At 34.5% G+C, this 15,302-nt stretch overlaps 1 protein-coding gene across 1 annotated transcript in view; it reads left to right on the top strand.

Annotated features, from left to right (window-relative positions):
- LOC128546051 (multiple epidermal growth factor-like domains protein 10) overlaps positions 1-15,302 on the top strand; it is a 94,423-nt gene that overhangs the window by 20,877 nt on the left and 58,244 nt on the right. Inside the window, exons 5-7 of the mRNA XM_053544714.1 lie at positions 4,959-5,177; positions 5,862-6,041; positions 14,737-14,871. Coding sequence (XP_053400689.1) covers positions 4,959-5,177; positions 5,862-6,041; positions 14,737-14,871 — 534 coding nt within the window. The remainder of the gene's footprint in view (positions 1-4,958; positions 5,178-5,861; positions 6,042-14,736; positions 14,872-15,302) is intronic.

The following is a 15,302-nucleotide window of genomic DNA, read 5'->3' as shown; positions in this document are numbered from 1 at the left end:
ACGTAGTAATGTCACGAGGGCACAGCAATTCATGAAAACCATGTAAAAGATTTAATGAATCAAACAGCAAAACTGAGCATGTCTAGATTATATGCAAAATCAAAATGATAATAGACTCTGCTCGGTTTATTCGATCATGGAAGGTAATGAAATATGCAACAACCCTCATGCCCTCTAGAAACTACTTAATGGGAATTCTATTGTACGAGATTATTATCATGTACAGAAACATTTAATGGTTTCCGAGGTTTAAAATAGAAAAACCCAACAGAATACTGATAAGGCTTCAGCCTTTAAATAATTCATCGCGACAATCTGTTGCATAAGTAGCCTGCCTTCTCCATGGTCGTGAGGTCGAAGATTCGAGTCCCTGCAGAGGCAGGTCTTCATACTGATCTTAATACTGCCTACTTTCCTGGCGCCTGTATTGAAATAGGAATTTGGAAGTTATACTGTTCATGTCTGCATATAGGTGTCTCATAAGAGCACAGTCCCCCTCTTCCCCACCAGCTCTCCTGTAGTCACGACCATGCCTTCGCATATAACACAAGTGTTTTTTTTTCCGAGAGTAATTCACTTCGAGCTTCAAGCTTTCATCACAATTGAGCCTAAACATAAAAATATTAAAGCCACTTCATTGACACGATTATAAACAAACATTTAAATACTTTACTTCTATATAACAAATCATTATGTTATGATTGTGTGACATTCCAGCTGGAATTAGTCTTACTGCCTGCGCTTAATTTTGAATGATTTTTTAGAAATCCGCACATTACTATATAAATGTATTTTCACCAACTGCGAGACTACGTGCAAAATAAAATATTTGTAATGTGCAATAAATTTCCTGTATCACGTGTGTCACGAAATAATTGAGATACAACCTAAACTTTTACAGAATAAATAATAATCATATTTGTATCATTTTCATTGATTTAAACAAAGTTCAGATCTCAGTATTCCGCATTTGACTTTTATACAGAAAAAAAAAACATCTGTGCTTGCAACTTTTGTTCCGATAGACCATCCCGAGATGCATTTTAGATTAAAACTAAGTCTTAGATAAAATTTTTGTTTTATTCATTTACAAGTGAACAGTATTCTTATCAGAGCAGTACTTCGACACCACGAGTTCGAGTCTTAGTCTTGCAGCACAGTCATTTCTCCCTGTGAAGTTTTGAACTCAACATGAGACAATGATACTATGACTTTGTGAGTAGTAGAATCGGAATTAATGAATTGTACTCATCGAAATTCGTGAACTTGACCTTTGACGGTCCGAGTCATGCTCTCGGCACATCATCTCATTGCCATATATGCTAAGTTTAAAGTCAGTACGTGGAATGGTTATTAAATTATGCTGCAGACTGGAAATACGACGGTCAGATTTTACATTTAAGTTCAAGTCATGACCTAAACTTTGACCTATAAATTTGGTTCTTGCGCTCTGCACATCATCTCAGTATGCAGGTGAAAAAAGGACTTTTCAATTTGTACACAGTCAAAATAATTTAGTGCGCTTTAGGTGTATTGTGTAATTGTTTATAAAAAAATAAACAGTGGACCGCAGAAATATTGTCATTGATGTGAATGACGTCATACTAATGTAAGATATTAAATACAATTTTCAATAGGGGCCATCTGCTGGTCATGATCAACCTTCCTATTTAGTTTCGTAATGCTAGGCCAATGCGTTCTCAAGTTATCGCCCGGAAACCGTTTATCTGTTCCGGGTCACTGTGAACCCTGTTGTATTTCCCTGTCGTAATGTATCCATTGTTTAGGTAGAAATTTACCATATAACATCAGAACAGAATTGTCCAAAAAGACAAATATACACATATTTAGTTTGCCGTTAATATTGTGAGTCAACATTTCTGGTCTTATTTAATGAGCGCTTTACAATCTCATTTTTCTTTGAGCGATAAGCGCCAAATAATCAAGACTTAAAAGGTCAACTCCAGTGTCAGCTGGACATGAAATTTACTATTCATAGTAACAAAAATATTTCCCTGTTTGTTTTCAATCATTTTCATATGTTTCACATACATACATTCTATTTAAAGGCGCTCCAAGCCCCCGCCGGGCCTCTGGTCCCGCTCGGGTTTTCCACGTATAAGTTATAAATGTACTTCACTAAGACTGACAGTTAGAATGTCTCCATTGTTAGGACAAAGAATTTGTGACCTTGCATCAAACAACTAGATGTATGTCCATTGGACACTGGAGCTCTCCCATACTGTCAATGTACGGCCATATGTTACTTGTTGACAATGCAACAATGTACGTTTAACGTGGAGTGGTGAGGGGTTAACTGCCGGGAATAGGAGAGGGGAGGGTGGCGGATGATTCAACGAAACAAAATCAACTGAAAAGCATTCGTGTACAGTATCATGATCATAGGTCAAATGCTTTTAAAGATACGGGCGACACACCCTTTATATATATTTTTTATGCCCCCACCCTCTCCCCTTCGAAGAAGGAGAGGTCTATTGTTTTGCAGATGTCTGCCGTAGACCAATCGGTTTCCGGATGATAACTCAGGAACCCTTGGGTCTAGGATCATGAAAGTTAAGAGGAAGGTTGGTCATGACCAGCAGATGATCCCTATTGATTTTGGGAAAGCCAAAGATCAAGGTCACAGTGACCCGGAACAGTTAAACGGTTTCCGGACGATAACTAGAGAACGCTTGGGCATAGGATCACGAAACTAAACCAAATGATTAATCATGACCAGCAGATTACCCCTATTGATTTTGAGATCAGTAGGTCAAAGGTAGAAGTCACAGTGACCCGGAACAGTTAAACGGTTTCCGGGCGATAACTTGAGAACGCTTGGGTCTAGGATCATGAAACTTAATAGGGAGGTTGCTCATGACTAGCAGATGGCCCCTTTTGATTTTGAGGTCAGTAGATCAAAGGTCAAGATCACATTGACCCAGAACAGTAGAAGTTTTTTGCCAGATACATGTAACTAGAGAATGCTTTGGTCTAAGATCACATTTAAGATCACATTTGATACGGAGGTCACTTATGACTGGTAAATGACCCAATCAAGGGTCATAACTCATGTCTGCCTGAGTTAAATCCGAAACATAATTACTTTTAATCCCTTTATACATATTTTTGATTGAGATTAGGGAAGTAACTCTGGTCCAGCTGAGTTAAAATCCTAAACAAACCCTCAGGTGCAGAATTTCACATGCTGAATAGCAATTATGTCCGATGGTTCTAGATCTTATGCACGACACAAACTTGGACGGTCGGACGGAAAGACAGACGGACGAATGGACATATTGACCGATGGACAGGCTGACGTTTTGATAAAGGTAAAATTGCAACGCAACCCAGGTAGGCGATAGATATTGCTTGTAAGTTCCATAGCAGATGCGAGTTAACATATTTTAATTTTGTTGTTGAGCATGTAACAATGAATTGATTTGTTGAATTAATTGTTCAAACATGATCTGTTTCAATTTACAATATTCAAAATGATATCAAAGCCAAAGGTTATGCATTCAAGATACAGCTGCACTTGTTTTTAAATGGATAAATAGATGCAGTTTTAATTTTTTGCGCACGCTGTGACACGACTACAGAAAGCAAATAGACGATTGCTGAATAACGTCAAACATATGCAGCACTGGATTTATAAAAAATTAAGTGTAAGAAAGAAAAACTGTAGCAATTCCCGTGCACTCTGAAGGAATTTTATAACTCTTACAACCTCTTATAATTTGTTTTATTATATTTGTAAGTGTTTTTTCATATTAGATATCGCATACATTTGTATAATATACCTTTATTTGAATTTCACGGTTTAGTGATTAATGCACGTTGAACCATAAAAAATATAAAAAGCACAAAATCCTGTTAAAAATATTGAGTCATTTTGGATGTTGCGATGAGCCACACATAAAAAAAAATGAAACGAATAGTCGTCGAAATAACCAACGTCGGAGACTCCCACGCAGACGTGTAATATTATAGTTGTTTATTTGGATTACACAGAGTGCTGATTCAGATGTACAATGCGACACCTCTCTCGCCAACCACGTATATTTGTAACAACTGACGCCCAAGACTAATAGTACGGATCCACAGTCAGCAGAGGTCACGTACCGCTTCTTTAACATCTAAAGGAACACGCGGAACTCACGGGTGTTTTATTTGCCCGGACACTTAAAAACATTGCTAACCACCGCTTTAGACGACAAATCAGATTATCATTCTAACGCAGAGGTATATGGACCATAGACCATGGACCAAGCAAGCAGATTGGGCCATGTACTTTTACCGATAAAAAGATGTCTCAGTTACATAATAAAGACAGTTGTAGGGGCTTACTTGGATGTATTAATAAAGGATGAACACTTCAGCGACAACCTCGCGATAGGAACGGGGCGAGTCCGTTATGATCTCAGGTAGAGTATCATTGCAGTCCTGTATCGTATTGAATTCGTTGCTGATGAAACCGTCGGAGTTACAGTTACGTTTGTGCAGGTATCAGCTACCTTATCGTAACATCATTAAGAACATTTGGGATGAATGAAGCCAATCAGCACGTCAGGAGAAATAGTAACGCGCCACCCAAACTCCCCGAGCTGAGAGCCAAGATTGTACAGGAATGGGACAACATCTTTTAGCAGTAAATACATTGTTATAAGATGTCAATTTGCCAACGTTGTGTAGCCGTAATTCGCACCCAGAGATAACATAAGACTTTTATAAAACGGCAAGAATGCCTTGTACAGAGATATACACTTAGCGATGTTGTTTGTTACATCTGAGTTACATGTATTATTCACCAGAATACAATAACATGTCTCACATGTATACCATTTATGTTGTAATGTTAAAAAAAAATATATGCCAAATAATGACAGAGGGAAAAGTATTTTTATATTTGTGTAATTCAAAGATTCCCAAAATGTGTTATTTACATTCTATTTTAGGTAGAAATGTAGCTTTTGGACGCCATACCTTACAAAGTTCAAAGCCAAGTGCCTGCAGCGAACCAGGTGGTTGCATATCAAACAATTCTGTAGACGGAATCGACAGCAGTGTTTGGAAACAATGCAGCTTTACAGATTACGAAACTGATCCTTGGTGGACAGTTGATCTTGGCCATAAAGCGAGCATTCGGTATATTCGAATAATGCGTCTAGAAAAAGGTACGTCAATCAAAACAGAAAAAGAATGTTCAAATACTAAAAGGTACATCATATAAATTTTAATAATAATTTTAAATTGACGCTCATTGTGCTTTTATTTTGATATATAGAGAATATAACGTTACCAATTTATGAATTTAAATTTATTAGGTGAGTCGAAGAAAAACCGCCGAAGCCTATAAATTTTAATTTATAAAGACAGTAACCTGATATTCGATGAAATTGTATTGTACCTTCTGATTTCAGATCATTCCCACTAGATAGGTATGTGTCTGCCTTAAACAACAGATTAGAAATTAATATGCTACTAATTTATATGGCCAGTCTGCAGAAGCCTCTTTGGTAATTTGAATTGGCTCTTGAAAATCCCTGACATTATAAAAGAGGAAAAACTAAGACTAACATTATGTTTTGTACCCGACTTCTATGTACTGCTTAACACGACAAAACTTCCGTTAGTAACATTAATTAGTTTTGTTCGAAATTCAGTTGCTAGTCAGATACATACTCTCTCGAAGCAAACCTTGGTTTTTATCGACAGGCCATACACTTGATAACAATTAATCATAACATTTATGGGGGAAGTAAAAGCTTTTGTCTCGTTTTATAATATACGTTATAATTGTTGTTTTTTCATTCGTTTATTCCATTACTATAATGTTATTTGGGGTTTCATTTTTACAGCTAAGGCTGCATCTTATAAAGTTGAGTTATCAAACACTACAAATTCAGATCAGAAAATCATTTATGATGTACAGTTAGGAACGTCAACAAACATTTCATTAATCACCGATGCCAAAATTATCAATCTAACAATGAAAGGAATGCGGCGTGTAGAAGTTTGTGAAGTTAACGTATTCGGAGGTAAGAGAAAAGTAAATATTCATCAGTTCTTAAAGTTTACAACCAGATGGTATGATTAATATTTATATGTTTGTTTTGTCCTTGACTGTTTTACTTTCATATTGTCTATTATTTTTGTGTGCACTTTCGTTTTGTCAACATCAATACCTACTGAAAGGGGCTGCATACAAATTGTGTACGTGAATCTTTACAATGTCTCGTCTAACAAGTTAAGTTAACGGTAAATGTAGGATGACATGTCAAAAACACGTTCCCTTTACAATGGTTAATAATCATTCTAATGTTGTGTTCCATTTCTGGTATGCTTCTTGTCCGAACAGTTTTATATGTTTCTGATACTACATTTTTCTTCGCCTCCTCCTCTCAGCCCTTCCTATACTTTTGCTCTTCAGCGTCTGTTGATGTTCTGTTTTGCGATGTGTTACTCTGGTTGCCTCTGCTGCGCTCAATGCTCCTTGGGAGTCTGTTGTTACTTTTTATTATTGTGTTTACATTACCTTTGCAACATATTCCAGACGGAAAACGACACTATCGTAGTGTATGAGGATGAAGACAAAGTTACCGCTAGATCATATTGTTAGAACATTGCTTTTACTGAGCCATATTATAAAAGAATCGATGGAAGATAGCAATTAAGTGTATTTTTAGCACTTACTTTATTTAAAGAGGTGTATGTAATGATATGAAAACGAGAATATGCCGTTTCATTAAACGAGTTTAATAAACTCTGCTCCGAAAATCCACTCATTTATTATTCGACGCCGCCCTGAAGGCGGTGTCGAGTATATGGGATACACTTTTATTTCGGACCCTGTAAAGATGGTAATGAATAGTTTCGAAGTGATAAACTGAACACAGTGAATAGTTTGTAAAAGGATCAACGATATTGCACAATACATTTTAGTGAATAAACAAACAAATGGCAAAAAGAAAACATAAAAAATGTATGTAATGCAATCTATTATGTGATTTAAAACAATGCTATCTGTCTTTCCTCTTCTTATTTGTAGAGCAGAACGTATTGTTTTTATTTACAATTTCGTCAAAAATGTTGATCCGATTTATTGATAAGGGAGGTTACTCTGTAAGTCAAGTTTTCTATTTCTATTCTTAGCATGACCTATTTACCTATCTCATTTTCTATAAATAGAACACACCGCAGATGGACAAGGGAGCGTTCGTGTATTTTACAATAATCTTGCAGTAAACTTCGAAGAGAATATTAAAAAAAAATATGGAAAATTACAATTTGCCTGCATAAAAATTCCTTGGAAAAAAACGTATTTACAAAGTAAATAAAGGAATCAATAAGCATAGATATATTGCAATGAACGAAGGAAGTGCCGCTGTTAACTTATTTTTAACCTTTTGTCTTATTTTCTTTGTTGATAGGTACAGTGATGTAATTTCAGAATGCGCACACCATTTGGCTGAATTTGTCAGTGACAAGTTAATACTTCTTTAAATGTGGTTAGATCGAAATATCAAAAGCCATGGGACCGTAACTTATCAAAGCATCAGTGACTTTAAAATAGAATTCCTTGTTGAATTTATATGTTCATTGATCTTATATGACTAGTCAGTTGCTCTGGTTTTATTATATCTTGTTACTTGCTTCTTTTTTTTCTTTTTTCTTTTTAATTTAATAGATAGTTTTTGTATTTGTCCATTCCTGACAAAAAAAAAACAACTAAAAATATTTCCATTGAAATATTTTCTACACTTTGGCAGTGGGTTATTATGCTTGCTAAATTTCTTGTAATATTAGATTTGAATCTAGACTCTGACATACTCCTAGTAACCTTACAGTTCAACGAGGTATTCAAGTTTATCGTTCGTCCGAAAAAAAAATGAATTCTATGATATTCAAAAGTATATAAGAAAGATTCATGCTTTGTGAATAGGGGCAATATAGAGATTATTTATGCTATATCATTCTTTTCTTGGACAAAATTTTTGATTGTTTTTGGCAACGGAAACAGTAAATTGCTGTGTATAATCTGCATTCTGAAATCTATAATGTAGGTGACTAAGGTCCATAAAACTTCATCAGTAAATAGAAAACACTCATTACATTACATGATAATAAAAATAATGGTTTCTGTGAACCACAACTTTGAAATAATTTCAACATTTCCTCATTTCCCAACAAACTGCATTTCTGTGAAACTTCATACACACGCTCCTGCATATAAGAACTTTTCACAGGAGGTGACCTTAGTTAGTGAAATGATTACTTTAATTTTGTATGTAAAGGGACCACCTACTCGCATTGTTAATGTCATTGCAGGTAGAGGATTTGTATTGCATGGTAAAACTTTTCTATCATGTTTATTCTTCATGTTTTAAACAGTTTATAACATATATTGTTTTATGTGCTAATGTTGATAACTTGTAGCCAGTCAGACTAATAAAGTAATGATAAGGTGATTTCTCATATTGCAATAAATGTACTTCAGACACAACACTTGGCGGCGTCTTTGATGCTTGCATCAATGAATTTCCTTGTTCTACTTATTACATACACTATATAATGGTCGATATCGGTAAGTTAATTCCCCTGATTAAACAGGTGCGTGTATAGGTGGCGCTACATGCGAAAAGGTCCTAGAAAATTTACATCGTTATTCAGTCACTGTCACTTCAAAATATTAGTAGATTTGGAAAGTATATGACAATGTCATCAAAATTCAGCTGTTTATCACTTGCGCTATTGAGGAAAGAGATTTATTTATTGAGGAACCGGCGACTATATTTGATACGCTTTAGGATTTTGCCACTGGTATAGAGAAGTTATTAAAATGTGACAATGAAAAAATGATATTGTAAATAAAAGATATAAAGGCAGTTATTGAAATGCTTACAGAAAGGAATTAGGAGCTGAAAACAGCATATGATTTTTATTATTTCAAAAGATAGCATTTTTAGGAAAATAGGAAAAATGTATAAAGAACTTATCCCTAGGCTATAAATAAATTATTACGACTGCTAGAGATTTCCAGCGAGCAATGCTTGGCTGAGTCTTTACCTGTGTCTACGTCAGGCTGCGTATATTTAGAATATACTACTGCAGACGAAAAACAAATCTACATGAGCGCATGTAAGATAAGGGAGGTAACACAATTATCTAAGGGCATAATTTGTGACTGTCTCTTGAGTGGCAGGGGCCAGTTACGCATTTGACCCGGGTACGTATTTTAAATAAAATAGATAGATGTACATATATATTCAATTGGTTATTTATGATGTTTGTAGAACTATGGATTCCTGCTGCGTACGAGTAATTATTGTGTAAAATAAATATTTACTTGAATCGATTTTCCTAGCTCCGTGTAGACGGCCGGGTCTAAAATCTTACCTGAGGTAATGGAAGTCAGACGAAATGAAAAGGGTCATCTATCCATCAAGATTCAGCTCAAATGTAAAAAGTAAACGGTTATGAGACACTTTTCTTCCCATCATTATTTTCGTCTGGTCACATGCTTTAAAAATATACATGTGTTTTAGGTCAGTCATTTGCAGATAATACGGTACAGGTCGTACAAGGTGTGCATTTTGGGCCAAATTAAGTGTCCTGAAACCTACGTTTTACTCGTTTTTTATCACAGAAACAACAGAATCGACAGGCTGAAAATGTCACTTAATGAAGTGCTAAGTATATGCACTACATCCGCTCAACACTTGTAGACCGAGTGCTTTAATTACACTTTTTCACTGCTTGTATACATTATGCATGAAATGAGACGATGATTAAATGTGTTCATGTTTAAACACCCCACATGGAAGTTTTGCAGATCGAAACCGAAAGTAGGGGATTATTGTGTGGACAAGAGCAAATATGCGCCATTTTTAGGCATTTCACTAGGAACTATTCAACCGTTAATTTATGATAGAAATTTCATGAAAAATAGGTGTAGGAAAATGTGATGTTTTATAAAGATACGTAAAGACGACCTGAAGTTGTCGTTTTTTATATGAGACAAAATTACTGACCTTCAGCCTGTAAGAAAAGTCTATAAACTTCGTGATTCTGTTTTACTTTATTATCAAACTATGGGCCTTTCATTAGAAGATATATAATATAATATAATTTGTTGAAATGTTTCCGTTACAAGAAATCTTTTGCATTCACTGTTTGAAAATGTGAAAAATATTTGCCGTCGTAGATTTCCGTTCTTATACGTGAGAATGCTGGCACGTGGGTTTCAGAACGAAGCTTAGCGCGAGTTTTGTAAACAAAGAAAAAAGATTAAGATGGTAAGCGGGTAACGGTTTTAGGGTATGTTTCACTAAGGATGCGACGTTTTTCAGCCTCTCAACGGCATGCAATGCACCGCAATAGCAGTTACAGCTTTATTAGCCTTTTTTCCAATCCAATCTTCGAAATATTAGCCAACAGCTCTCCGATGACTTGATGCTCTGCATTTAAAATTTTACTTGTATTTATGGATATTCTATGCTTTGAAATATATGAGACTAGCTGTAAGGTCTGTTTTAAAGTGCATTTTCTGTGTGTCAGTTTATTTATGGACTGTATGATTGTTATATTTGTTAATTGTGACAATAAATGCTTTTATTTTGCTTTTAAGTAGCTTTTCAATAATAAAATGCCCTCCTTGGAAAATCCTTTTATTATTGTGCAAGTATTCAGACTATATTCTTTAAATAAGGATCAGTATAGACAGTATATATTCCTAAAGTTACAACTTAATCGGAAAGATCTGCATACACAGCATAATGCAATACGGTCTTGAATAATATAGAAATTATAATAATAATTGATGTAAAATGTTAGAATAAATGCCCTTGTGATAAGATGTCCCTTCAATTTTCCATCAGCCCAGTTAATTATTACAGCTGTTTTCTCATATATTTCATGAAAATATCATCCATGAGGCATAAATGATCTCTATTGACAAGTTGACATACCTCGTTTTAATTTCAATTTTATGGTGCTGCCTCTTTAATTTTCAGTCAATTAAAATTCACAGCAACTTGCTCACATAAAGTGAAATACGAACTTCCAATAAAATGGTCATTGATTCAATCTCTTAATTGTTCACTTTGGGTTTTACACAGTATGTCACTCGCATATTTGTCGGGCCTAAAGCATCGCTTCTTGAGACACGTACCCCAACAATTAGTTGAAATATTGTTAATCAACAAAAACACTAACAATGTGTACACGTTTATTTCTTAACTATATAGAAAACAAACTAGAAATACAACAAGAATGTCAAAATATAAATCTTTACATTTAATAAAAACACCCGGAGGATTTTTAATACACAGACCACAAATTTGTAGAGCTTTAAAAATAAAAAACATATGTGAGACCTATTGGACATTATTTCAGATTGTTAAAAGTATTAAGAAAACTTATTATACACATTACATTAACATCAGACTGTCCAATATTTAACACCCCAGTGGGAGCAGGAAGTGTTTAATCTGCTTCAAGGACATATTCTTGAACCCCCTAGAGTTAACAGGACACATGACATGCACATTTTTATGATAACAATCAGTATGCAGCCAGTGGATAAGAAATTTTATGCAAACTTAATATATCCAGAGTAATCATTGTCTATTTGAAACAAAGCAGCCATACAGGAGTAAAAGTTAGCAATATTTTCTACTAGCCAAATTGGCTAACCCCACTTTGCTCATAAATTAAATGGAAATGTGACTCGCTTAAAATAAATGCTACACCAATATTTCAGTTATATTTTACTGGCCAGTAATTTGAAATGATGAAAATTCTACAAGGCTTTAAATTTTATGTTAAAAACAGAAGAAACAGCTATCCAAATAGATGATATTGATAAATTACATTATTATATATCTTTTTAAATAATTTAATCACTTTTTTTTATTCAGTTTTCAAACGCATGAAAGGTTAACAAAAGAGTTTTAACACTATGATAAAAGCCGAGAGTACACCGAATGATAGGACCTATTCGCCCGTAGCGACACCTGTTAAATCATTTGGGAAGATAACTCGCCGAATGCTGCAATTGGAAGACAATAACTTTATACATTGGCTCAAATAAGTAAAACATAAGTGTAATTTCACTATTTAAACTTGTGCTTAAAAAATGTTTCGTTCTAAACGTCACGAATTAATCTGTACATAATGAATCATTAATTAACAATTTGTTGTATTGTTCAACTGCATCACTTTGAAAATAAATAGATATTAAAAACTTCTCAATATTCCAAATCGAACATGTACAGTATACTTTCAATGACGTCCTATTATCTGCATACGTCACAGTTTTATTATTCGATCAAGACAAACATTGAATGCGATTCGGAAGCCGGTTTGAATTTTATTTTTTTTTAATTAATTTCAAGAACGTGAGATGTTATTGATATTTATTGTTCATGCCTTCACTTTGACCCATAGCACGTTGTGAAATACCTCTGTGATATTCTTTATTTTTAACGGTGGAATATACAGTCGCTGGTCCTTTAGCTCTTACCTTACTGAAACTGAAACTGAATAATTTGATTAAACGCCTATTTTTGGTTGAGGGTTTATCCCGATACCAAAGTTAAGTGTATTTTTGACAATCATGTAGCATCTTTATTTGATTCCAAATCACATCCAAAGGAATTTGTTCATGTGCTACACAAAGTAGTCCCATTCATGAACAATGCGGATGAATTATCAATGATCAAGCAGTTCTTATTCATCCTCTATCCATTCACACTGGCCATTTAGATTATATAAGATTTGTCAATGATTAGGTATTCCAGCCCATGGTTACATCACTGACTTCCAGCTGTTCATGTAAGGTCAGGCAGAGTTTATCTTAGATCGAGGCATATTAGTATTCGTTTCTTGTACATGTATATTTATAGATTGGCATTTAAAATGAAAATAACTCAGGCAAAACCCGCAACCACCAGACATCTCAAGGCTTTGATTATACAATGATATATTCAATGGCGTTATACATAATAATAATAATAATAATAGTTATTATAACAATATTAATAATGACAATAATAACAGCCTTATTGTAACAAACAGTCATGACCGCACCCCTCCCCTTGAGGTCATTTTACACCTATTGCGAATACCAGTGCTTAAAGCATCTGGTACACCAAGACGAGCTGCAGATAGAGGTTCAAACCCCCCGGTTAATGGTGCCATCATATACTATTAAAAAAAGAAATACTACACACTACCCTACCCATAGAGCCTTACCAACAAGTGCGTTTATTAAGCAAACCTTGGAAATATAAATGTTGAAATTTAAAACCTTTTACAAAAAATTAAGAACTATCACCTGCTGTTTTCGCATGATAAACAGTTATTAAAAAAAAAATTAAAATTAAATTAAAACAATGCCGCGAAATCTCTTACCTTACCGGTCAGTTCGGTTGCGAAACACCATTTATCTGTCTACCAAGAATTTAGATTCATTTTCTATGGCAAAAACATGTTACAGGAATGTATAAGGGATATCACTGAAGAAGTAAAATTGTGTTTTTCCGTAGAACGTACTAGAATAATAGCTTTTTCCCTGCCATAGCATTGTTTAGCGTCTATTTTCGAAACATTTTCCGAATTAATTGAAAAAGTGCTTAGAAAATGCATACTACAGTGTCGGGAGAACATCTTGCGCTGTGTGTCATCCTTGACATTAATTTCTAAATAATAGAAACTATTGATGTTCTTATACAAAATCACCAAAATCGCCCAATTGATCAAAGGTCATACTGTTCTTTAAAGCAACGATTGGACACCGTTGAACGGTTGGTAATAATTCTCCGACATAGAACGTACACCACGCAATGAATAGTACACTGTAAACATATGTTAAATATTACCTAGTATATTATACACTCAATGCGTGCGTAAATGCAATAGGTGGGAATAAATGCTAATCCTAACCTTTAGTCAATATATTATACACTTTATGCGTGCGTACATCCAGTTGGCGGGAATTAATGTTTGAAGAGCTAAAGCCAATATTATTACGCAAAAGGTAAATAACAAACTATTTGGATGTGCTTACATTAAAACAAATATTGGGAAATCATGAATATTTGCTTGATATATGCACAAACATTACTGGAAAAATCAACTTCATCACAACTATTTCTTTCTTGCGCATTCATCAAATGAAAAGGAAAGTAATTCGGTAAAAATGCGTTCTTTCCTGCTCTTTGTTGTCTTTCCTGTTCTTACGAAGCTCGTGTCACTCGTTTGTGTTTTTAAAAGTGATACCATTATCATAGGCCAGGTCAGAAAAAAAAAAATTGGAGATTTTGCAAATCGAAAGGACAAAAATCGTCATTTACGACATACATTGCACTCACATAAGCCATCACAAATACTCCAGGCGGAGAATTATATAAACGGCTGTTTAGTATCATTTTATGGAGTAAGAATTGCTGAAATTTTATCTAATAAATAAATACATCAAAGTTAGTAGGTCATAATAAATTATCAATTTAACAGCGCAGCAATTATATTGTGTATTTGCAAAGGGCGAGCCAGTACCGAATATCGTTATGTAGGCTCTTTTTCTTTTCAAGTGTGGAGCGGAATCTTATTAATTTTTCAAGTAGAGAACGAATGATTACCATGGTTATCATGAAAATCAGAAACTCTGTCGTTCTACATTTGTTTAATTTCCCACTTCCCCAACTAGCTTTCTGTAGTGTTTGTCTTTTGCAGACTGTCTGGAAGACATATGTGGATATGACTGCACAGAAGAATGTCATTGCAAAGATGCAAATATCCGGGATAAGATAACTGGATATTGCTCATCTGGTTGCAAAGGCAGGTGGACAGGTCCCAAATGTGATAAGCGTATGTATATATGAAACACAAAAATATCTTTATGCAGGCAGTTTAAACACAAGTTTTAACTTGAAGACATGTAGACGTATGTGCAACCTTAATAGAAAAGTCGTACATTGTATCTTTGAGTATCAAAATATATACAATTGATATGAAGAACACTAAACACGCTGGCATTGAAAATTAGAATTGTGATAAAAATCTCAGAAGTCAGCTGCTGTTTTCATCCTGACTATTCAACTTTTTTGTTGCACAAACTTTTCAATGGCATATATAGCGCTGCAAAATTGTTCACACTCAATTTACTTATGCATCTTTTTAAATGTGTTATAGACGTCGATGTACTTATTAAACCAGTATTTTTGAAGGTGTAACTTTGTTAGTGCCTGTAGTAGTAACTATGAACATTTAATCACCTGTATAGTCGGAAAGTTTGGGAT

Source organism: Mercenaria mercenaria, chromosome 5 (genome assembly GCF_021730395.1).
Source record: "Mercenaria mercenaria strain notata chromosome 5, MADL_Memer_1, whole genome shotgun sequence".
Classification (NCBI taxonomy): Eukaryota; Metazoa; Mollusca; class Bivalvia; order Venerida; family Veneridae; genus Mercenaria; species Mercenaria mercenaria.
The sequence above is the reverse complement of the archived record's forward strand: the minus strand, read 5'-3'. Positions and strand labels throughout refer to the sequence as shown.